This window comes from Anopheles gambiae, chromosome 3, assembly GCF_943734735.2.
Source record: "Anopheles gambiae chromosome 3, idAnoGambNW_F1_1, whole genome shotgun sequence".
Taxonomy (NCBI): domain Eukaryota; kingdom Metazoa; phylum Arthropoda; class Insecta; order Diptera; family Culicidae; genus Anopheles; species Anopheles gambiae.
The window spans coordinates 48,475,347-48,500,039 of NC_064602.1; the positions used below are offsets into that span (position 1 = coordinate 48,475,347).

Sequence of the window (24,693 nt, forward strand, 5' to 3'; positions counted from 1 at the left end):
AACAACATACGGAGGCAGTCGAAATAATAAGACATTTTTGAATACTTCTTGTTTCTAGATTTCATGGATCTTACCTTTATTGCGATGACTTAGTTTTTTTTTATCTCTTCTTCACGATATACAATATTCTCATCTGTTCACGCCCTATACTCCTTTTACCATGCATATACTTTCCCTAGTTCACTCGGTTCCAGTCTGTGTGTCATTGAGTTGTGGGGAGGCGTATATTGATCTAAAACGACCCGTCCGGCGCTACTATTTCAATTACAAAGGAAGTACAGTACACACGCACCCGGGTATACACACCTATTCGGTCCAAATCATTTCGGTCCAACCCTTCACAGCACCGCTCCGCCGCGCTACGTATCTACGCTTGTGAAGAGTCTTTTCTTTTCTTATTTGTTCACAATTGTTCACCGGCCACGAATATTTGCAATTATTTCCTGTTTTACTTTATTATTTATCGTATTCTATATTACTTGTATATTTTGGTATTAGGATGATTCATTTTTCATTTCTATCGTTAAACCGCGACGCCTGGTTCTGCGGCTAATTATCTCTTGCGCTGCTCAATTGCCTGCTCGCCCAATGTTCCCTGTCTTCAATGATTTTATTGGCGATGAGTCCCGTGTTTTGCTCGTTCTCGATCGCTTCTCGCTCTCGGTATGTGTGTTTGCTAACGCTTACTTAACATAATGCTGTCTTAAACGCGTATGATGAATGTGAAGTAGCAAAGAATAGCATATATTTATGATTTTAACGGGGAGTTTTCTTATCCTGGAAGAGGTTCTCGTTCAACATCTTGATGATCATAGCTGGGGTGAGGAATTGTTTGCAACACACACACACACATACGTACATTCAATTGAAGAGGATTGGCTTCGATTGGAAGAGATTCGATTAGCGGGGATTGTTTCTAGCGAAAATTATTTTCTACAATTTCACTACTCTTGTCCTCTTACCCTAGGGTCAGCAATTATATCAGCAGTTGCCGTACAGAAACATAGCTAACTTCGCTTGCTGATATTTGTGTTGTTGTGTGTGTGTGTTTTATATTGATAAACTTCAAACTTATGCGGCGACACTATTTCGTCCGCATTATCTTGCATACGGGCTTGTCCAATAGACTTTTCAAGCGAAATTAATATCCAGTAAAACATAAAGCAGTTAACAGAGCTAATGTGTTTCCAAATGCTACCAGATTACTTTTTGTTCTCTGTTGCTCGGTCTCTCTTTATCTCTCTCTCTCCCTCTATCACTCTTTCTCTCTATACTTCTATCGCCGTTTGTTTCGCTCTTCTTTGCAAGTTTGCTTCGTGTTACGTGCTGTTAGGGACTAAATCTCTTTTAAAATGGCACTTAGCAGCCCATTTCGTGTATCCTGCAATACAATCACCTTACGTCCCCAAAGGCATGTCCGCGAAATTCGATTATTATTATTACTTTTATTATTATTATTCTATTTTCGTACACCTATTACACTCCGCATCGTGGGTATGTGATGTAAGAAGTAGGTAGTTTTTAGCTATATGTATAACGTCGATTCGTTCGCTCCATCCATCTTTACCTCGCAGAAAATTAGTGCCAATGGTTCGATATTACGAGCTCTTCCAGTTTTAGTTTTCCATTACTTTTTTCACACACTTCAATACACACTTTACCAAAATCTGTCGATAGGCTCGCACTTCACAGGCGCTTAATGCATACTGTCACAGTCGCGCAAGCAACGTAGAAGGATCGAATTTGTTTACATTAATGCTTTTGCGATGAATGAATGCTAATGTAGATCACATCACCATAAGTTGTGACTCAATGTTAGAAACGAGCTCTTTATCTTCACTGTGAATTTGGTGTAAAACAAAGCCGTTTGGTAGTGTATGGAGGAGTTCAGCCAATTTGAACAAAAGTATGGAACCGCAAACTCCAACCCCCTTCAATAAAGGTAGCAGTGACAAGTTCCCCATGAGTTGGAAAGAGGAAAGGGTAGATAACTTCACAACACCAATTTACGCTTATACTATACGCTAGACACGCGTATCTTACGGCGAAACGTTTAGACAGTCTGTGGCCGTTGAAAGCATCATATGTCGATGTGCGTGTGTGTCTTTCTTTTATGACCAAATCAATTGCTTTTCCTTCGTCGTTATAAAAAGGAAGTATCAAAATTACTAATTCCATCACATCGTGCTACCTTGTATAAAATTATCAGACCATCATCGCAGTACCATTCTTGGCGTACCCAACTACCGTGTTGAGCGATGTGTTTTTTATCTTCTTCTTCCGTTCCTTAGCACGTTGCTGATCGCCCCCTTAATCATGCATATCATGAATCGACTATATTAGCAAGGTTACGAATACGTTTCTTTAACGATACGTTTAGCGGTGTAAGCAAGGAATGAGAATGCTAAATGGTATGGAGGAGGAAACCTTACCCCAAAGCATATTTCGTTATTACTTCTTCTGTACACGAATGAGTATGGGTATAGATACAATGCTGCCACATTGGTTTACATATTTATGATAGTTGCATTCGGATTAAAACGGGTAAAAGGCGAACCACTGTGTCTGCTATTGAAAGCGCGACCAAACTGAAACAGAAACAACAGCACCATTGCATGCAATGTAGCTCCTTTTCCACCGAATCGATCATTTGAAAATACTGCTCTGCAGCACGCTTTAATGGTGCAAGGGGTGTTTCGTGGTATTTAACTTGGTGTGCATGATTTATCAATCAGATCAACATTTCTAGTGGCCGGATTTATGTTATGGTGTAAGAGTACACATCGGTGTCTGGAAATCAACACTCATTTCCACGTTTTTGACTGTTCCCTTGTTGTCGTAAGCACAAAACAAAAATGAAACGAGCTCTGAGACACAAAGTGAAAGTACCTTGCTAATCTGATCCATTGCCCTGATAGGTGATTCATCAACACAAATAGATGCACGAAATAGATGTACTACTATTTCTTAGTTTAATCCTTTATTGGCTTGATTTGCATCTTTTCCAATGTAAATCTATGTATCGTAGACGCTCACACGTATTCTGACTGTGGGAAGTACGGAATCTACTAAACAGAAACAAAATAAATGCCTACAATTGCATATGCGTCGTTGCGTTACTCTTGAGGATGGACCGATGTAGCAATTCCTCACGACTTTAAATTGCCATGGGGACGTTACACCATGTTGTAAGGATCTAAGTACGGTTCTCGTACACGTACCCATAATTGTATAATGAATGGTTTAAAATATTCACCCCTTTGGTTGTCATTTGAACTATGTTTACATAGCAGAATTCCTTTTAATTTAGTCTCATTGAATAGACGCAAGCCAAAGAAACCGTCTATTTTTCGTCTACTCATGATTGAAGCATTTTTTTTTTTCGTCTTCCTTTCTTAGTCGGTGTTCGATCTCTCACGCATTTGCGGAATGCTAAAAATAACTTCAAAATTATTTTTGCAGTACGTCAGAACAACGCTCGCTCAGAATATTTTTAACCGAAAAATTGTCTTATATTTTAAAATTATTTTCACACAATACATTCCGGCCAATCCTAGGTTAGCCAGAGCAAAAGAAGAAGAAAAAAACTACTGTTTTACTAAAGCTTAGCTGCTTTGAAATAAATTACTACGGTTATAATTATCATTATATCGAGCTAGCAATTCGAAGAGCTCATAATTCACCGATTTGTTGCAATGTGTCGTGGTTTGCTACAAAATTGTACACCAATGAGATCATTTCTAATGATCCCAATGGTCGTAAGATTCGATGTTACAAAAAAATATACACACGGTTGAAAAATAAACTCTTCATTTAATCCTCTCGCGAGTGCACCACACAGCGCATGTTGAGTTTAAAAAGGCGATACACTAAAATTCGCAAACACATGAAAACTAAAATTCACACAAGCATAAAAACGGCTACAAACAAATAAAATCATTGAAACAGAAGACTACTTGCAAAGCATAAAATAAAACAGACAACTTCATTTCAATACCGCCACGATCATGAACACGAACATGATTTAAAAACAAATCGGGAATCAGGCAACCGAGTTGAGTAAAAAAATTGCGACATTAACCTATCGAACGTTGCGCATCGAATTATCTTATCCACTTGCACTTTTTACCGCACACGTCTTTGTAATGCTATGATGATGGGTCATCTTTGTCCACTGTTTTACCTCACACCCCCAATACGTGGCAAATTTGACCATAATATGCTTACTAGCATCTCCAGGAGACTTTTCCATTTGCTCGCAGTTTTAGGTACCATTTGCTTTCGGCAATGGTCGAACAAGATACAGTTTTTCGCCTTGCTTGTTAGTGTAAATGGGGGCTCTTTGGTAATGGTCCACTAGTTGATCCAGTGTGTGAAATTTGCGCTGCCCGATGCAGTACATATTACCTTCGACGTGCACGCGGAAGTGCTTGTTGCGTCCAGGAGCTTTTAGCGAAACGGAATAGTCACCCAGCTGTAATACAAAGCATTGATTAGATCCACCGTTTCTAAACATACCATTCTGCTTGATGAGTTTCTTTGGAATCGACGGAAAAAAGGGTAAAACCACTTACGTTCGTTTCACTATCGCGAATCAAGTAATCTCCATCATGTCCGTGAGAGTTTAGCACCGTATCACATTGACTTCGAGTAATAGCACCGTAGTACCAGCTTTTCCCTGTCAGATGGGGTCTTTCTGGTTGCTGAGAGTTGTTGTTGTTGCTGTTGTTCGTGTTGGAATTGTTGTTATTCGATTGCGCATCGTTAGGCCGTCGGTCTAACGAATCCGGGCCGCTTCCATTGCTCCGAAATGGTTGAGCTAAGTATTCAGACAGTTCCTGTAAATAGTTACGCGGTACGAGCCCTATCTGGCCATTATTATTTCGGGCTTTATACCTGTAAAACAGACAACAAGTAGTTGGTTATTATTTTTTAAATTCAATTTAAATATTTGTGAGGTGGCTAAATTGTAATGTTCATTCTTACCATTCGGGATCAGCCGCTGGTCGATCAAGAATTTCCAATCGATCGCCCTTTTCAAACGATAGCTCGGTATCGTTGTTAGAATTGAATGAGTATAGCGCCACAACAATATCAAGCACGTTTTCTGCCATCGCGTATGTATGCAGTGTATCGTCTTCGTTCTCTTCCGTCGTGTAGTTGCTAGGAAACCAGCCGGTCGCTGAGCCGCTCTGGCCACGCCACCAGCCGTCGTTTGATTTCTCCAGGATCAGTATTCGTGTTCCCTTTGTCAACGACAGCTCATCCTGCTGTTGAGCTTGGTAGTTATACTTCACTATGGCAGTACCTATCGGGGTAGAGGCTATAGAATGGTAATAGTACATTTGTCCGGTAGACACCATTATAGCATCGATACAGCCAGACAGCGCACATGCACGAAGTAGAAGATGTTGATGATGTGTCCCAGAAAAAAGAAAAATGAACGATTAGAATTTGTAAATAAAATCAATTGTAGCGTGCAAATCTGCAAACATATTCGCACAATTTCCTTACCAATAGCCTCCGAAGGGTCCGGTGGTAATCTTCGGCTCATTGTGGGACTATCGACCTGTCTGGAAGGCGAGCAGTTCGGAAGCGTTTTGCTGCCGGAACCCTTTTTAACCTTCTTCTTGAAGCTGTCGAACAGTGAGACAGATTTTTTCTCCTTCTTAACGTAGTTACTCGGCACGTAACCCGACTGATTGCGTGTATTCTGCACCCTCCACCAGTGCTTGCTGTCGTCCAGCAGAAGATAACGATCGTTTTTCCTCAGATCTAGCTCCTGGGCACCCTGTGCCTCATAATCGTACTTTGCTACCACGTAGCAGACATCCTCTAAAAAAACAGAAGGATTAGAATACTGGTTCATAAATCTTTATCATTGGTGCAATTTTTTCACGCAGTATGTACCTTGCTTAATGCTTCCCGCCATTATACCGCGATTTGATTTGCTTCAGTTTGGAGTCTAGTATTGGTGCTGCTAAAAGTGTCGTAGGTTGTTCCTCTTTTATGGATGCAGATCTTCTTAAATTAATGACTAAACGATCCACCGAAGGATCAATAGGGGTTGTCAGTGCTTTTCTTCCCCCCTTGTTGTGCTAATGCTTGATCCACTCTTATTTGATCGTTACGTATCCGTAACAGCCGAAACTAAATTTCAGACACTATTTTTGTGTTTTTGAGTTGTTAGCTTGTTTAAGTATCACCGTGGCTTAACGTGCTACGTTCATTGTACCAAAGTTTCGTAGCACTTCAGGACCTAAATGAAAAAAAATATGTCAAAACCGTGATTAAGTTTGCAAGTTTGTTACACAATAAATGGGCAAATGACGTATTATTTCCTAGCCATATGTGTAGAAATTTGGAAATTTGACTGTATTACCTAGGACCATCTATAAACTTTATGTTAACTGGGCTATTTGGAACGGCAAAACAAATAATATTAAAATAATCACGTAATTTATATTATCAAGCCTTGTCGCGAAGCTGAACACATTTTTGGTTCAATTTTGGTAACGTTTGTTACCATATTCACCCACGCCTTCCGGTTGGGTCGAAAACGTAACCATCAAAGCCCGGGGCTATTTTACTACAAATCCGCTCAGCTGGCGATCGTACACGCTACGATCAATGTCTGAAGGTCTCCCTGGACCTAAACATATTCGTCGAGGGTTAGCTGCTGCTGGGCTCACAGACGCGTTTCTCTCGTAAACAATGAAGTAGAGAAAAAGGTTACCACGACCATTCTGAGAATCAAGTGAAGGCCGGCCGCCGTACTGATTTCCAGAGCTTACATCGTAGGTGCCCCGTTCATCACAAGTGGCCAGTAAAAAAAAGTTAAACTGCCTTAAAAAGCGCTGGCTATGTTGAGCTTCGCACAAATATAGATACAACATTTAGTTACATCAATAGCTTTTTTTCACCGACAGTATGGTTCAAACTCTATTGAAATATTTCAAATGTTTACGTATAATCAACGTGTTAGGATTTTTTTTTTGCTAAGAATGTATGATCTTTTAAGATCGTATAAGATGCGTTCAAGAAAGAAATCAAGTCATTCAATTATTATAGATTAACTTTCTTTTTTATTTTTCTTACGCACGATCTGGTCGTTCAAACCGGATCAAATAAAATACTATTAGTCATACTCATCGTTAAACATAACGTGTGATAAATGCAAATTAGGCTAGTAGGTTAGTGCAACATCTGTCGCCAAAATGGTAGATGGTCATTACTAATAAAACAAAAATGCTGCCATAAATGAAAACGCAACCACTCATCATATACTTAGCACACCACAATTCATCGCAGTCCTGGTATATGCGAGCATCGCATCGTGCACGAACCATGATGAGCAAAACGCAAAAATCGCACATACAGCACGCCCGCACTCACGCACGACGCTGTGGAGCTTCATATGCACGCATTTTCCTTACGTTGGGTTTTCCTGGGTAGCGTGCAAAGAAAGACCACCACCAGCAAATCGTGTAGGCCTTGGGGGTTGGTTGCTTGGTTTGTTTTCTTTACCCGTCGGTTGATGAATTGATAAATTGCTTCCAGACAGACACACGCGCACGTTCGGGAAAGTGTACCGCCACAGAGCTCAACCATATCTCTACATCGGATGAATTTAAAAGAAAGAAGAGCTTTCGAGAAGCATTGTTCAGCTGGTAAAAAATGATAAGGCACTGCTACTGCACCGTTGCATGCCTATCCATCATCGGATAAAAGGGGGTAACTCCTTGAAATGAAAGCCCTCTCGGATTCCCGGGAGCGTGATGCAGTAGTTACACTACTAGCAGAAACATCCAATTCAGAAATGATAGCGAAAACAAAACAAAGGTACCTTCTTTGGCCGGCGATGTTTCGGCCATGGGGGAGCGAGGAAGGGGGTTTGGGTTTCAGTAGAAAGCTGTCACACACATCTACCCAAACCGCCCAACGTTCGGTTCTTTCCACATTGCGAGAAAGCCGGGAAATCGGCAGCGACAGCCAGAATAATAACCTTAGTATACGCACCGCACTTTGCAACAGAGACACCACGAGTGCAAAGTGCAAAGGACACGCTCCAACAACAACAACAACAACCAGCAAGGAAAACTGTATCCGCCCATCTAACACACTCAAACAACTCGAACAAACCCACACGCAAAGGATACGTCGGGACGATGTTAAAACATCGCACGCGTGCACACACATACACCAATGTATACATACATACTCGCACTTGCACACACCTACACATTTGTGCGGCTCTAGCCGACCAGTCGTCCTTTTTACTCCGAGCTACCACCGTTCAGTTCGTCGCTGCTGTCGTTAACACAGTTGCCTCTGTATGCAAACTAGATTCATACACGCACACACACACACTCTCTCTCAAACAAATATACACACTATTACACATCTGCTTGTGCTTGAGCCACCCTTGGCTACCAGGAAACAAACGCAACCTCCGTCCACTTCAGGCGTTATTCCATTTACAAAACTTTCGCACATAAATCACACATTTCCGATTGCATTCCAAAAACCAACAGCGATGATAACCCTAAATGCATTGTGTCGTGACAGAAGATGATGCTACGTACCAATAACTCATTGCCAATTACGCTGTCGGCGATGTTTTGCACCCCTGCACTTCACACTACGTCCGGGTACGGGTTCTGGAACTAATTTTCTGAGCTAAAAAGCCGTTCCTGTTCACTTTACCATTGCATCGATTAGCACATTCGTTGTCACATCCATTCACTAGCACACCCCCGTTGGTGCCGACACCCCCGAAATACCAAGAAAGTTCCAGGGACTGGCGTGACGATGATGACCGCACACCGAACACGATTTTACCGATTGTGTGGTGCTGGCCTACACTCTCTAGCTATTCCAGGGCACCCGAAACCAGACACAGAGCTGTATCTTGTAGACACTGTCGCACCGGCAGGTTTCGCAGCAGCCACACCCGCGCAGTGTGTTTACCGTGGAAAAATCAAGCTCCCTGGCACGTGGAAATGTGAATTTTCCTATGTTTTACACCCGATATATTTTCAGTCTTTTTCTGACTAAAATTCTACACCAGGCTATTCGAGCAGTTGTCCGATATCGAGACGTGAAGTTTGTAAAAACTGGGTTGGTACATCACAACTGTGCGTGCGAACTTCGAAGTATCATCTGACGTTTGTGAGTGACGAATTGCTGACAGTGTGACATTCCTGCTGTTCTGTTCAGTTTTCGTAGGAGAAATGCGAGAAAGAATGGCCGAAAAATATTTGTTTCTTTTTTAACCTTATAATGTATTTATTATTGTATGTATGTCCTTTAACTGTAAAAAAAAACTTAAAAAGAAAAACAAACATTTGAGACCGATAATACACGGACCGGAATTTTGCGGCCGCGGAATTCCACCTGCTGTCAAACCCATGTACAGGCGGTCCCCGAGATACACGGTTAATGGGGACCGAAAACGGCCGCAAAATACCGCGTATCTCGAATTTCCGCGTAAGTCGAATCTCGTGATTTCCAGCTAAAATATCACTAATGTTCGTGTAATTTTGCAAGTAAGGGGTGGTTTTAGTCACTTTATGAATTATTTGATAATATTCTGACTGAATATAACTATTTTAAACCTTTCCCAAGCGCCACAGATTAAGCTTAAACGACTGGAAAATTGAATATCCATAGAAAAAAAAGAAAGCTCCACAGCTTCATTGGTTTGATCAATAGATGGCGTATTACAACTCATCATTATATTGCTATCCTTTTCTTGCAATGTGTTTCGACAAGTTTCATCTTATCATGACCTAAATAGCCTTATAACTTTCCGAGCAAAAATCTACATGAATGGTCGTGTGGTCAGATACGTGGGTACCAACACCAACGACCATTACTCAAATCTCACTTCCTTCAGTGCTGGTGGTTTGCGTTGGAGTTTAGTATTTAAACAAGCGTATCGCCGTTCTAGTTCTAGCGATTCATAACTTCAATGCGAAACCATACAACAGTACAGAGGAAATGAGAAAGCTCTCCTCCAAGCAAGGAAGCTGAACTGGTTGGGTATCCCACAAAAAGATGGCGCCACCAGCTTTTTTGCTATTTTTAGAATGCATGAGTCGTTTGCCGTCTGCTAAACGAAGTCTTTTTATATTCCGTTTAGGTAGAGAACTTAAGTCGTTTAGAAGCCGTTTAGTGGTCGTTTAGTGGATTTGTGGCACTTGGGTTTTAAATAGTTTTTAACATTCGATCAAAACGGAAATTATTTGGCAATTTGCAATTGATGTGTCAAATCAGTACAATTTGCTCAAAGAATTGTCAAATTTAGAAATCCGCGTATCTCCGAATCCGCGTATAAGAGGTACCGTGTATCTCGGGGACCGCCTGTACAAACATCCCAAATAGCCAGAATTGCTTAAGCAGCTCATTTTGGCACGCTAAAGATCGCTGCTCTAATTCGCCTTTTGCAGTAGATAAACAGCATCAAAGTTCTATGTGGGTCTTTCAAACAGCGCCTAAGCAGCTTCCTTATGCCACGATGCCAGGGATTATTTTTCTTTGTGTTTTATTTTCAAGCAAGCGTCATCGATGAAATAAACAACAAGATTTGTTTCGTTTAAACACATATGTATATTTTTAAATCCTTTGTATTGATGAATTACACAAAATTTTACACAATTTACTGATAATTCACAATCACTTCACTCAATATTCATTCTTCAATTAACGAATCTAACTTGTGCAGCAGCAATGAGATTATTGCCGGCGTCCGTCTTTGACACTTTGACAAGAGCCGCCTTGTACCGATGTCATGCATTAAAAAGCTATAAAGTTCCACCAAGTTCAGTACTCTTTCTTAACAAGCCTTCAAGTTCCATCATGAACCCTACACATAGTGCTAATCAGCCGCAAAGTTCCAAAGAGTACCATGTGCCTGTTAAAAAGCTCCATAGTTCCGCAAAGTACCGTCTATCTCTTAATCAGCCACAAAGTACGACATCGGAACGATTTTTCGTTAAACAGCCCTAATTCAGCTATAAAGTACGAGCTGGCTATTTGGGATACATGTACAAACATACAGCAAGCGAAATTCCGCGGCCGCAAAATTCCGGTTCGTGTATTTTTGGCCTTAAATTTTATCATGAAATGGTGACCCAAGCGCCACAAATTCACTAAACGATCCCTAAACGGATTAGGCAAACGGACCCGCTAGAGCTAGAACAATACTATATTTTAAATACTAAACATCAATATGAAATCTTATGCACAGAAGCAAACGAGATATGAAAGATGGTCGATGTTGTTGATATCCGTGTATCTGATTAATGGCCGTGTGATTAATATAAATTATTGCTCGAAATGTTTGAAGACTATAAAACATATGACTGGTTGAAGGCAGGTGAACACATTGCAAAAAATATAGCAATATAGTAGTTATTAAATAGCGGCATCTATTGAGCAATCCAGTGAACCTTCAAAGCGTTCGTGGTTTTTGATGGACATTTAATTATCCAGTCATTTGTGGAAATTAATGGCGCTTGGGGATGACCATGTTAAGACACGTTTCATGCTCTCCTAAGAAGAAAATAGGACAAATCTAGGAACTAGGAAGCTAGTTTTTTTTTTTTTAATTTTATGTTTCCGTTGATCTCTCTCGCAAAAAAGTGTTATTACAAAAAAGCATAAAATGGGTTAAATGACTCTGTTTCCGAAATTAGATATTTATTGGCTAAAAACGCGAAACTTCCGACTTAAGCGGAAATTCGACACACCGTTTCTCCGTGGTCAAGATTAATAGCGTTTTTCGAGAACAGCCTGTATGCCATTTTCGAGCAGTCTAGAGTTTCGAACTTTCCTCTTGTAATAAAGGTGCTTTTATACTGGGCGAGAATTGCATACAACTGCATCGAGCATTTCTACTTGCTCGTTCTATGCTATTAAATTAGGTAGGAAAATTTGATGAGCAAGAGTGATTTTAGGCTTTATTTACTTTAGACGCAACCGCAGATGGCTATTACAGCCGGTGTGGAATGCCGCTCAGAGGGAGGGGGGGGGGGGGGTGGATTTTTGATCAAAATTTCGCTAAATACAGTGAATCCTCTCTTATTTGAGAGGCGATGGGACTGTCGAATAAGAGGGGTTTTCAAATTACAGAGGTGAAAAGTGAATGAAAGGTCCATCCAAACAAGAAAGAGACAGAACATTTAGTATGCAGCCTTAACTGTTGCTATAGGAAACTGCGAACAGAATCGCCAATTTGAGCACACATCTTTCAATAACCATGGCAACACCATTCACAAATAAGAGGGATACAGATTTCAGAGGTTTTCCAAATTAAAGGAACAAAAATGTACTGGAAATCAAGGGACTGTGCAAAATGTTCAAATAAGAGAGGTTTTTCAAATTGGAGAGGTGTCAAATAAGAGAGGGTTCACTGTACAATGGTACCGCTAAATATCCACTCTCCACCCGCTTATGAACTTGTGAAGTGGGGAATGAAATCCTACATGGAGGGAAAAACTGCAAAAAGGTTGAAAACAACTGGTCTACTAGAACTTTTTAAAAGGGTTAATTATTTGTCTATTTTTCTTACCTATTTTCATTACTGTGTATGGTGGTGACATACACCTAAGGAATCGAACCAAACATGTACAGTGTAGTAAGTATCGGTCATTGATATTCTTCAACATCGATGTCTTTTTTCTTTGCGCTAATGCTAACAGAAAATCTTTTAAATGTTATTGTTTGATTCATTGTGGTGATTTGTGATCTTTGGTATACTTACATGCATTACCATATAATCAGTCATTTCTTTCGTGCTAATGACCTTTCATCGATTTTAGGTACATAAAGTGCATTTATAAATATTGACGATTAACAACTTTTTGTAACATAGACCCTTAACCAGACTAATGCAGTATTAGCAAGATCACCACGCAGCAAGCACCTACACAAAACTATTAAGTAGCAAAAACAACGGCAAAGGAACATACTCCTGAAGGATGATGCAGCTTTAGTAATATGCTTCGTGTGTACAATGAGAGCACACACCTTCTCAAGGAATCATTCCCTCCTTTGCAGACGGGGCAATTGATGGCGATGACGGTACGCTGGAGGGCAAGTTACATCCGACCTGCCGTATAACCTTCCCAGCCACTTTACACCCGTATCGAATGCAGTCCACCAATGTAGGACTTTCGTCGTTCATGAATTTGTACAGAAACCCGGCCACAAACGAATCCCCGGCTCCAGTTGTGTCGATGACAAGGTTGCCCTGAATCACTGGCACAGGGTAGCATTCCGCCACAAACTTTGACCCCGCACCGTAGTATAACCGAACACTTCGACAACCGTCGGTAGCGATGAGAATTTTGTTGCGATTATGCTTTCGATACGGTTTTATCAACAGTCGTGCGAGTGCGTCAACATCATCACAGTTGTAAATCTGTGCTAGTGCAATGAATTCGGCCAAATTTCCAAACACCAAATCGGCATGCTCCACGAGGAAACGCATCTCTGTGGTAAATTCTTGCAATATGTACGATGCATTCAGATTCGTTACCAGCAGGTTGGCCGTACCTTTGCAGTACTGCTCGTAGATGTACGTGCAGATGTGAAACTTTTCCGGCACAAAATAACCTTCGATGTAAAATATTCGCACATCCTCATCGATGTTGGTGTGGGCAGCTGATTTGCACACTCCTATCTTCGACTGGCACCAGCGTGAACTTACAAACTCCTTCTTGAAATGTAATGACGCACCAATATTTGCATTAAGACTTCGTTTGTCGCCGCTAATGAGACACATGCACGTTCCGGTCATTTCATCGGGCAATGTTTGTATACTGTGTAGCATAAAAGAAAAGGACCATTAATGAGAGTGTTATACGGCGCATCGCACATAGCACTTGCATCGCCTACCATGTGTTGAGGGCGCAATCCTTCAAAATTTGCTGCAATATTTGACCATTTTCGTCCACACCGACCGCTCCGCAAAAGATTATGTTTTTCTCTCCCAATGCACGCAAAATGCGGCACGTATTAAGTGCCGATCCACCCGGGTTATAGATTGGATTTCCGCACCTGAAATCAAGACCATCGAAATGAAATGTAAATTACAGCAGCTACACGGCTGCATGAACTATTTACATCGCGCTAAATGCGTATGTACAGGCCACACGCTACCTAAGGCCTATTTACGATACATGACATGCACGTCCATGCGTATGAGTCTGCTACAGTAGCGTGTTTTGGAGAGCACTTGCCATTGACCAAATACCTACGTTTCTACGGCAACGGAGACAAGGGCAGCCAGTTTGTCTGCAGGAACTTCCCTTTGATCGTCGGGTTTCAGATCAAAATCATGTAGAATTTTTCCATCCTTCAGTTCTACACTGATGTCCAGCAGAATATTGCCAAATGCAACCATACGCGGGCATCGATCGCTAGTTAAGGAGAAAACAAACGAGAAACACGTTGGTTAGAATCGCAATCCGACATAATGCTTGGTCGCACATGCAGCATGTTTATCTGATGTAAGGACGTGCAACAACTGCATCCAACTTGCGAAATACCAAATGAACTTACCAGCTTGTGATGGAGAGATCATCATTTTCATTGGTCATGTTGGCCAATATTACTGGTGCAGTTTTCACTGTGTTTCTGATTCTGCTGATCGTTCCAACGTCGATCTGCCCTAATATATATATGGTGCAATGTTACATTCACCGTCCGCTAAAATGCACATGCACGGACGAACTTCGCAAGGACGATTATGTCAAAATTAGTCACCGTATCTCCCTCCTTCTCCCCTTCACCCACAAGTACTATTCCAACCGGTTACGCGCGCACACGCACGGATGCCTCAAAGCATGCAAACATTGCCATCAAGTAATGTAGAGCACTGATATTTAGGGATGATTTTTAGCATAGTTTACAGCTAGCACTGATTCACTAACTGATAAGATAAAACATTTGTGAACGAAATCTGATTTTTGTGCACCAAAACGATTGCGTATGTTTGTGTTTTCTTGTTGTCAATATAGCCAGTGTGGCCAGATTATTTTGGCGATTTTCGGTAGGCGCTTCAAAATTTTATCGGTAGTTTTCGGTAGGTTAAAACTCGAAACTTAACTCGAGTTAAAAGAAGTGAAAGCGAAATAAGTGTTAAGCGGGATTGGGAGAGGGGAGGGGGGCGGTGCTAATGCGCAAAATGAAAGTTCCGTCTCACGAGAATATGCATCCTTTATCTAAGATATGGATTAGATTTGGTTCAGCGGTTACACAAATGATGGTCTTTCTGAAGTGTCGATCGGAAAATTGTACAGGCGGTCCCCAAGATACACGGTTAATGAGGACCAAAAACGGCCACAAAATACCGCGTATCTCGAATTTCCGTGTAAGTCGAATCTCGTGGTTTCCAGCTAAAATATCAGTAATGTTCGTGTAATTTTGCAAGTAGGGGGAGGTTATAGTTACTTTATGAATTAGTTGATATGATTCTTACTGAATATAACAGTTTTAAACCATTTGAAATAGTTTTTAACATTCGATCAAAACGGAAATTATTTGGCAATTTAAAATTGATGTGTCAAATCAGTACAATTTGCTCAAAGAATTGTCAATTTAGAAAACCGCGTATCTCCGAATCCGCGTATAAGAGGTACCGTGTATCTCGAGGACCACCTGTACTAGGAATTTTAAGTCAAAGAAGGACTATGAAGGACTGACAGCGGACTTTTCAAGTTGAGAAAAATTCTGTTGCTCGAGGCAACAATGCTCTTTTTTTTCTCAGTGATGGAGCAATTCTCGAAATCCACACAACTGACATTTTCTACTTATTATGAACATTAAATTTTAACGGATAAAATTTTGAATTCAAAATACAGTAGAACGTCGATTATCCGGGGACGGATTAACCGGCAGGCGGCTTAACCGTGCGCATATACCTGACAGCTGTTCATACGTACGGCGAAAGTTTGCAGCGATAATCAATTGGGTAACCAGTTTCTTGTGTAGCTCTGTAGTGTCTAGGGGTATTTTCGTAATTCATTTTTGTTCATGAACAGTTGGTAAACCTACAGTTATTGATTAAAATAATATTCTACTAACGATTAATCGATTGATTCTAGGTGAATTAATAACAAAACTAGTGAATTTAATATGTTTTATATGCGTTTGACATTTCTTGGACGATTATCCATGCAAATCGATTAACCGGCAACCGTCCGGTCCCGAGCTGCCCGGATAATCGACGCTCTACTGTACATGAAGCATTTTTCAAGTGCCAGGCAAACAAACGTGCATCAGCGCTATACGTAACAAATGAAGATAGCGATCCTTGAAACAGCATCCCAAGCGCCACAGATTAATCTTAAACGACTGAAAAATCAAATATCTGTGATTTTCGGTAAGAGCGTTTCTACATACACCGAGAATGCAGCTGAGAAAATAACTGACAGCATGCTTTGACAGCGACTGACAGCATTTTCGGTGAGAGAATTCTCCTCGGCAGAGCGTTTCTACATACACCGAGACTGCAGCTGAGAGATGGCTGTGAGAGAATTGACAACCGGTTTCTCACGCCGGTGTGTGTAGAAGCTCCGGAAAGCGCCGAGATGAGACTTTTTAAAATTATGTTGTAAGAATCCATTTGAATCGCTAAAATGAAGTAAAAAAAATTCTTTTACTTTTTAGTAAAATTTCTACGATTATTAGACTGCAAAAATACAAACAATAATTGATCGTTCGACATAAACTGCCAATTTAATTTTTTCTCAGCTCCATCGTTCTTTACATGCTGAAGAGATTTCTCTCACCGAAAATGCTGTCAGTCGCTGTCAAAGCATGCTGTCAGCTTTTTTCTCAGCTGCATTCTCGGTGTATGTAGAAACGCTCGCATGCAAAGAACGATGGAGCTGAGAAAAAATTGAATTGGTAGTTTATAGCGATCGATCAATTATAGTTTGCATTTTTGCCGTCTAATAATCGTAGAAATATTATTAAAAAGTAAAAGAAACTTTTTTGATTTCATTTTAGCGATTAAAGTGGATTTTTTCAACATCATTTTAAAAGTCTCATCTCGGCGCTTTTCAGAGCTTCTACACACACCAGCGTGAGAAACCGGTTGTCAATTCTCTCACAGCCATTTCTCAGCTGCTTTCTCGGTGTATGTAGAAACGCTCATGCGCCTACCGAAAACCGCCAAAATAATCTGGCCACACTGGGCGAGCATATCGCAAGAAAGAACTATGGGACGGAAAATTGGTTAAAATTTGGAACAAATTGACAGATATGACTGCAGGCTGACAATAAGCAATAGAAAAAAATTCCATTACGGCATCGCCAAAGGAATGGACGACTGATTACTTGGAGCAATTGGAAAATTGCAGCATTTGTGAAAAGTGAAACAGTTTACCGACTCCTATCTGGTTCCATGCTACTCCTGGTAATGTGAAGGAATTCACAAGATACAGCAGTAAAGTGAGTGCGTCGGGGGGCTGTGTGTGAGTGTATGTGTGTGTGTGGGCCGCAAGGTTACCGCTAAAGGGATCGCGTGCAGGATTTCAGGATATAGCACACGCGCGCCTGATAAAGAAAGGGATCGAAAATGTGCGGCACAATCGTGTGAGAAGGCAGCAGAGCGGGCTAGAATAAGTAAAAGTGAGATACAATGGGCAGGATAACGCGACGGAGATGGGTTTTTGATGTCGAAGCCCACGGAACGGCGCGCCCGTATGTGCGCGAAAAAGAGATAGGCAACGGTTTCGGGTATAGCTCTGGGTAGCTTGATTACCACAGAAGAGCAGCACGGCAAACGGAGAAAAAAAAGCGGTGGCTCGAGAAAACGGTTCTGAAATTACATAAAACAGAATCGAGCTCAGATCGGTCGTATATCGTAAAAAGGTACATTTTCACGTTGAACAGTGTGGCCCGGGTGTGTGGGGAGTATGCGCGTGAGGGAAGAAAATCTATTACACGCGGTTTTGGCACGGATGAGGTGCGTATGGAGTATTTTTTATATTACGCTAGTGCAAAGAAATAACCCGTTCAGCATAGCTACGGCAGCAGAGAGATTGGTTGATTCGGTAAAGCAAGTAGCGGGAATGGCTGCTAATATTCAGCTCAGTATGCTAAGCTTGGAGATAACATGCCGTTCTGTTCAGTGCCACTGTCCGGGAACGAAGAAAAGTAATCTCAGTGGAACGACGGTACCCTGAAAAGGGTTTTCCCCACTAGCAGAAAGACCGCACCGATCGCAGAATAGTAGGCGATGGAGCCTACCGGGCGTGATGGCAATCCTGACGAAAAAAGGAGCGAGCGAGCCTGAATCGTTGTGTTAGTTTTAGTGTTGGAAGATGAAGGAATTATTATTAAAGAAAAAGTGAGGAACTTGGTGCATTATCCTGAAAATGTTGGAAAGTCCATTAATACTCCAACACCATCCACGTTGTTACACATTTCTAATCAAAGGTGAAAAGTATCTGCCTTCCTGTGTTTGTGTGCGTGTGTGCCTGTGCGTGTGTCCTTGTGTCCATGGAGTGTGTGCTTCAGTGTCCTGAATGCTCCGGGTGGATAATTGTCAGGATACATTGAACTGGCAATTAAATCACCATCGGAATGTACGCTATTTTGGTTTGCAACCGAGGTAGGAAGAATTGGGCTTGGCTTGAGACTGTATGCTGTACGTGTGAAATTGGTTTCGCCAGGCACGGCACAGTGGAAGAGCCTACTGCCGCAAGCATCTTATGCGTATGATTATGTATGGCTGCAGACTGGCATCGGGATTGAAAGAGCAAGAGTGCTAAACGGGATGTATAGTACAGCCAAAGAGTAACGGAGAAGGAGAAAGTCTGGAAGGGCAGAAGGTAGAAGAAGAGCAAGACTAAAAAGGGAGATCAAAAGAGCATGTGGATCAGTGTGTTTGCGCCGAAGAAAAAACCTAGATAAAACAGAGAATAGAAGAAAGAGAACGCACACGAGAAAAAGAGAGCGAGGAAATGAGAGAGATGCTTGCTCTTTACAGTAGGAAAATGTGTATTACGTTACGAACATCCGCGAAGTAGTTTTCATTTCGTGAGATAAACACTTACGCACCTTCAGGGGTTTACCACATACCGCTGGCAATGATTTCAAAGGACATTCGTACACACGGTTCCTATACGGTTCCACAGATTTTCCTATACTCGACACGTTGGGTTTTCCTATACTTTCACACCACAATGAAAACAAAAAATCATGTATCACACTGCCTTAAAGTTACAACTGTACAAGAACTTCAATCAGAAGAAAGCTCATTGCCAAGCCTATTCGCCAAGGATGCTGTGTTATACTGCAATGATGTACGAATAGAAGGCAGGCTGTGCTGGAGGATCAACATAGGAGCACTACTGTTGACATATGTTGATAAGGAACGGTATTTATACTACATAGTTCGGAAGGTTAAAATATTTTGAATAACAACATATTACGCTTTGCAGCTTACGAATAATATATGTGAAATGGCAGTGGTCGTTTCGGAAGTGGAACACAAAGATTGGAAAAATAGAACGCTTTCGCTTGTAAGGAGCTATGCGGGACATAGTTTCCCTTTCCTGGTATTCCTTGACCTCGCGAACGTTTGAACCGTCGTTGGTTCCTGGATCATTTTTTTCACGTTCTACTATCCATCGAACCAGCGGCCTGAAGGACTCGTATTATAATTTTCGCTTCCCATCGCCCGCCCTGCTGTGTTGAGTAAACGTAGCAGTAGTTCGAAAAAATCACGCGAAGAATTTCAATACATAACGTAACGTAACGTGGTGTTCTGCCCATTCGTATGTCATGTCGTGCGTGACACCGGTGACGGGAATGAATCTGCTTACGGTAATACTGGCAGGCAAAAACATGATGGGTCGTTCAAGGGATTGGTCGACCCAGGGCAGGCTCAGATGGGGACTCTCTCGTGCAGATTCAACAACACACGGTGAACTTTGCGGTATAGAGATATTAGGCAATGGACAGCAACGGTTTTTTTTGCAGCTAAACAGTGTGTCTATTGATTTTTACCCCCATTTGTTGGGCCAGTGTATCCGGCAATCCAAGGTGTTTCTGACATCGTTGGCTAAATGTTGAAAAGTTTGGAAGATTTCAATCCTGTGCCTTTGTGTCGCAATGTAACCTAATCCGTCCAAATCGTTCCAAATCGAGCTTCTCATTTTGATGTCGCATTGTAAAGGGTGGCTGCATCGAATCCGGAAACCAAAGGAAATGAAGATTTTCGCGAGACTATATTCTGTACGCCAAAATGTGCTTTATTTTCGTGTCTCGTGTGCTTTGCTGGTTTGGTACACCGTAGTTTAGCTACTGGTGCTCTTCTTGTGCCATAAAGCATTTTGCTGTTCTTTCGCTGCTGTAGTGATAGTAAACCGACCCCTTAGCCTCTCTCCTATCAAACGAATCTGACAGCTAGAGTGTTTGACAAACGCTTAATTTGCAAAGATAGCCTCAGACGGTATAAACAACAATTGTAACAAGAATTACAAAACTAGCAAAACTACAAATTATGTGTTATTCCAAAGTGTGTACACTGCTTTAATTTAAAAAAAAATCATGTTTTAGGTGCACATCAAACGCAGTACGCAGTAATTAGTTTATTAATTTAGTTTGAATATTCGTCGAACGCGCACTGTCGAGCATGCCGGTACGGGGTGTAAGGGGTCTAAACAAGGGAAAAAAGTACTTCGATTAAACTGATCTAATACGCCCTACTGCCAGTGTTATCTACTACCTCTTTCTACAACTATCTTTTATTCAACCAGCAGATTTCGTTGGGCCGCGGAGAGTGATGTGTGTTAGTGAGTGAAGTGCAGATAAAGCGCAAAGAAGCAGCATTGAAGCACAGAATGTGCCGCAGCTAGTGAGCATCGGTAGAAATGTTGTGGAGTGGAATGAAGAGATAAGTGATCTGTGCCCCCGTGTAACAGAGAGAGAGAGAGAGAGAGAGAGAGAGAGATGTAAAGCACACGTGTGCTTTTGTGCGTTAATGATTTGCGGTTCATCAGGTTCACCAAAATATACGTGGCAACACAGCAAATAATCTCAACCCAAAACCAACCGGCTTCGTTTTCTCTCAGCCCCCTCTGCATCCTCCTGTTATCAGTTGCAGGTCGAAAATAAAAGTTTGCGCTGAGTAGCAAACAAATAGTGTTGCCGAGAAGTGTTTCTTGTTGTGTTTGTGTGCGTGTGTGTCGGTCTGGTTGGTGGCTTGGTGCGTGTGTGCGATTGGTACAGTGTTTGTGTGTAGTATAGCTTGCCAGTAGTTGCTATTTCCTGCCTCAAAACGGATCATCCTCGCAAACGGGGCAGCCCTCCTTCATCGGTCACCGACGAGTCCTCGTTACCCTTGTCAGCGTCCGCCGGGGGCCGTGGGGGAGGAGGAGTAGGAGGAGGAGCTGGTGGTGGTGGCGGCGGAAGTGTTGCTGGGGGTGCTGGTAGAAGTGGTAGTGCGGGTGCTAGTGGAAGTGGTGCCGGGGGAGCATCAGCAACAGCGGGCGGTGCAGCAGCTGTAGAAGGTGGGGCCAGAAGCAAGGGAAGAAAAGGGAGTACCGCAGGTAGTGGTAAAGGAGGAGGTGGTGGTGGTGGTGGTAAAGGTGCTGGAGGTGCTGGTGGTGCTACTGCTGACGGAAGTGTTGGCGTCGGTGACGCAGATCGCAGCAGTGGTGGCGGTAGTTCGGCGGCCAGCCATCGACACCAACCAGGATACCATCGCCATCTGCAGCAAGCGTCAACGGCGGCGGGTATAAACCCAACGGCAACGACTACGACGACGGGCTCATCATATGAGAAGACCAATAACATGGCTTCATCAAATCACCGCGGTATACAGATTGGATCCGCCTGGTTTCAACGCAAAATCAACCTACGGCCGCAGCATCGTGGCGTCCACCTGGTGACGGAGGAGATTCTACGGCAGATGCCCGAGCTTGGTCAATTTTCTGTCGGATTATGTCACGTTCAAAGTAAGTGTGTTGTGCTTTTAACAGCTGTAGCTTGTTTGATGTCGTACGGCTGTATATATTCCGCCCTGTACGGGCTCGCTTGCCAAGCTAATTTTGTTCCACATTTTCTATGTCAGACAATGAATTGCACATTTTGTACGAGTAATTAAAATGTTATCTGGCAGCTTCCGCTGCCAAAATGAAGCATTGAGTGTTGGCTTAGAATTGTTTCAAGAAGTATTGTGCCTAAATAATTAAAATGTAAAATTTATAGATTTGAATAAGCTAATTCCTGGCCAGTTAGATGGACTTTAGCATATTTAAATTTTTCTTTATCGTTTTTCTTTTATTTTTGATTTTTTTTTCGGAGTACGGATTGGTCGAACGACAGTATAACATACATGCTACATACATACATGAACGACAATACATGCGTTTCATGGGATCTAATCCTTTCTGGGGTAAGCCTCCCCAGCAGTCACAAAGAGTCACAAAAAAGAAGAATTTGTATCCTCCCATTTACTATGTTTTTAAAACTGTAACATTTTAAATTTATACTATTCTACACTTCATTCACAAAGGTCTAGGTTTGTTCATATTTTTAGCCAATAAAAGAAATTAAATTGTAGGCAAATATTATAAGTAACTGATGCGATAAAGAATTTACGCTATGATTCACACAACACAAGTTAAGCTATGGATCCCAGCTTGTTTATGGTTGCTTCATTTAAGAAAATAAATAAGGCTTGATAGAAAATATGGTTTGGTGAAAATATGTGAAGAAAATATAATTGTTATGGCTACCCGATAGCTATTTTAAAATACCATTTATAACTTTAATCAATATGTTTCTTGTTACCCGAAGTTATAAAATGCTTCGTTAGTTATTCGACGTGTTTTCAAACAATTATATCAATGTTATTAAAGTCCGGTTTCGCCAGCTTACCGCGGCCAAAAAGAGTGGGGGTAACACAGTGCATTACAAAATGCAACGAACTTGCAGTTTAAAAGCCTCGTTGCTTTTTGGTTGAGTGGCGCTCGACTCCCATTCTCGTCGATAATGATACGGCACTTAACGTGTGCTGGTACATAGCAGTAGATGGCTAATTGCAAAATGTGCTGATAATTAAAACCGATAAACAGCAAACTATTTGAAATATGTCTTGATTACTTATTTAGCTTGCACGTCGTTGTCGAAGGGGCGCTGAAAGTAGCCGTATGAACGATTTTCTTACCGAAAGCGCACTTCTCACGAGTGAAGGAAATCGTTTTTCACCCGTGGCAGACATCGCCCACTTTTGTAGCAGCGGGCTTGGGTTTGGCAAGTGAGCGAACGGAACGCCGGTGCGGAAGCGCGCTTGGCCACCATTTCAATGCTTCGTTACGTTGCGCCCTTTTCAAACTGCACTTTGTTGCAATGTGGCTAGCAAATGCGCTGGCAACGGAGAACCACCGGCCAAGGGTGTGTGTGTGTGTGTGTTTTTTTTTTTTTTGCTGAAGGAGAATGTAAGTAGTCATTCGTATCCGATTCAAACGGTGATAGGTTTAATGGTTGACATTTCCTTGCACGGCCTGGCCGGTCTGGTTGGGGCACGGTCGGTTTCGGTTGTGTGACCGAGTGTCATCGTCAGTTATTCCTGATTGTGTGTTCCATGTGGCTGCCCGGAGACGCGCATCCGTAACCCGTTGGTGAGCTAATTTTGAATTATTTACCGACTTTGTGCGGTGCACGCTTAACGAGGAGTGATGAAGCAACTCATGTTGACAGAAACGAATGCAGAGAAGGAGAGTGCGAATACCTCTTATCACTCAACGGCTACGACGGCGGTCGTAGCTACGTCTTGAAGTGTACTACTTTATTGAATGCCGCTAGTTGTAGATGGGAAAATTACTTGTGCCTTAGTGAATCTATGCAGCCGTTTTATTTTATCACGGCTGGTGGTAATTTGCAAAAAAAAAAAAACAAATTTCTGCAACAAATGACTTGTGCACAATTTACCAGTTCAAAAATGTGCCACTAAGAAATACAAATGCTCATGCGATGCATACAAAAAAGATGGTGTATTAAATAGAAAACAGGACAAAATTGGTGTACACAAAACATCTTATGATGGTAGTTTGAGGGGTTTCAAGTTTCTCAAACATCCTTACGATCGAAGACACATCAGCTTTTGGAATCGCTTCTGGGTGACACGTAGGCGCACATGAATAAAAAATATTATTCCGCAGATATAAATCTAAATTATGAAAAAGAAAACGGGGAAAGGTTCTCTCTTCTGAACCAGACCCACAGATGTTTTAGGTCGCTGGGTTGGGTTTAAAGCTCAAACGGCGATTACCATTTATGTGTATTCTACGCGCAAAAAGGGCAAGAAAAATAAAAATCCAATAACGTATCGTAACGTTGTTCAATTATTAGTTATACTGAGTTGTAACTTGACTAAGGTAAATAACAGAAAATGTAGTTGTATACTAATAATGTATATTAGAGTATGTTAGTTCTTCTACATCTCCGTTTTAATAGGGATGTACTCGCAAATAAACAATAGTGTGAGGTATAAAATTAAATTATACTAAAAGTTGAAATACCCTCTAGTTATATTCATTTTATTAATTAAAAGTATGGTTTTGCTTGAGACCAAAAATAATGAAACATCGGCAAACTTTTCCTCAGAGTGTATTATTGGACAAATGTGCAATGTACCTTCGGATCGATCGTACCAAGAATTGCTGT

The 24,693-nt window shown here is 41.6% G+C and overlaps 3 protein-coding genes across 11 annotated transcripts in view; 1 reads left to right on the forward strand and 2 right to left on the reverse strand.

Moving 5' to 3' along the window:
• Positions 1–45: 45 nt before the first annotated feature.
• On the reverse strand, positions 46–9,159 carry LOC1279555 (cytoplasmic protein NCK1). Of its 4 annotated transcripts, none has more exons than XM_061654739.1 (6): positions 8,971–9,159; positions 5,911–6,259; positions 5,515–5,835; positions 4,987–5,323; positions 4,575–4,896; positions 46–4,474 (listed from the first exon to the last, which is right to left on the reverse strand). In XM_061654739.1, the coding sequence occupies exons 2-6, from the start codon at positions 5,930–5,932 to the stop codon at positions 4,265–4,267; spliced, it is 1,212 nt and encodes a 403-aa protein (XP_061510723.1). In that variant the 5' UTR covers positions 5,933–6,259; positions 8,971–9,159; the 3' UTR covers positions 46–4,264. The 4 variants fall into 4 exon arrangements, with proteins under 4 accessions (XP_061510723.1, XP_061510721.1, XP_061510722.1 ...); XM_061654737.1 differs by having other exon boundaries at positions 8,586–9,106; XM_061654738.1 differs by having other exon boundaries at positions 8,238–9,100.
• Positions 9,160–12,818: 3,659 nt separating this feature from the next.
• On the reverse strand, positions 12,819–15,055 carry LOC1279556 (adenosine kinase). Its single transcript, XM_319291.5, has 4 exons — positions 14,569–15,055; positions 14,265–14,426; positions 13,903–14,064; positions 12,819–13,826 (listed from the first exon to the last, which is right to left on the reverse strand). The coding sequence occupies exons 1-4, from the start codon at positions 14,604–14,606 to the stop codon at positions 13,037–13,039; spliced, it is 1,152 nt and encodes a 383-aa protein (XP_319291.5). The 5' UTR covers positions 14,607–15,055; the 3' UTR covers positions 12,819–13,036.
• Positions 15,056–17,267: 2,212 nt separating this feature from the next.
• LOC1279558 (UPF0047 protein YjbQ) overlaps positions 17,268–24,693 on the forward strand; it is a 31,600-nt gene continuing 24,174 nt past the window's right edge. The window contains exons 1-2 of one of the 6 annotated variants that reach the window (XM_061657193.1): positions 17,268–17,463; positions 20,781–21,980. In XM_061657193.1, coding sequence (XP_061513177.1) covers positions 21,818–21,980 — 163 coding nt within the window. In that variant the 5' untranslated portion in view covers positions 17,268–17,463; positions 20,781–21,817. Of the gene's footprint in view, positions 17,487–17,679; positions 17,887–20,780; positions 21,981–24,693 lie in introns of those variants that run through there. The other 5 variants (XM_061657196.1, XM_061657197.1, XM_061657194.1 and 2 more) reach the window with 5 other exon arrangements.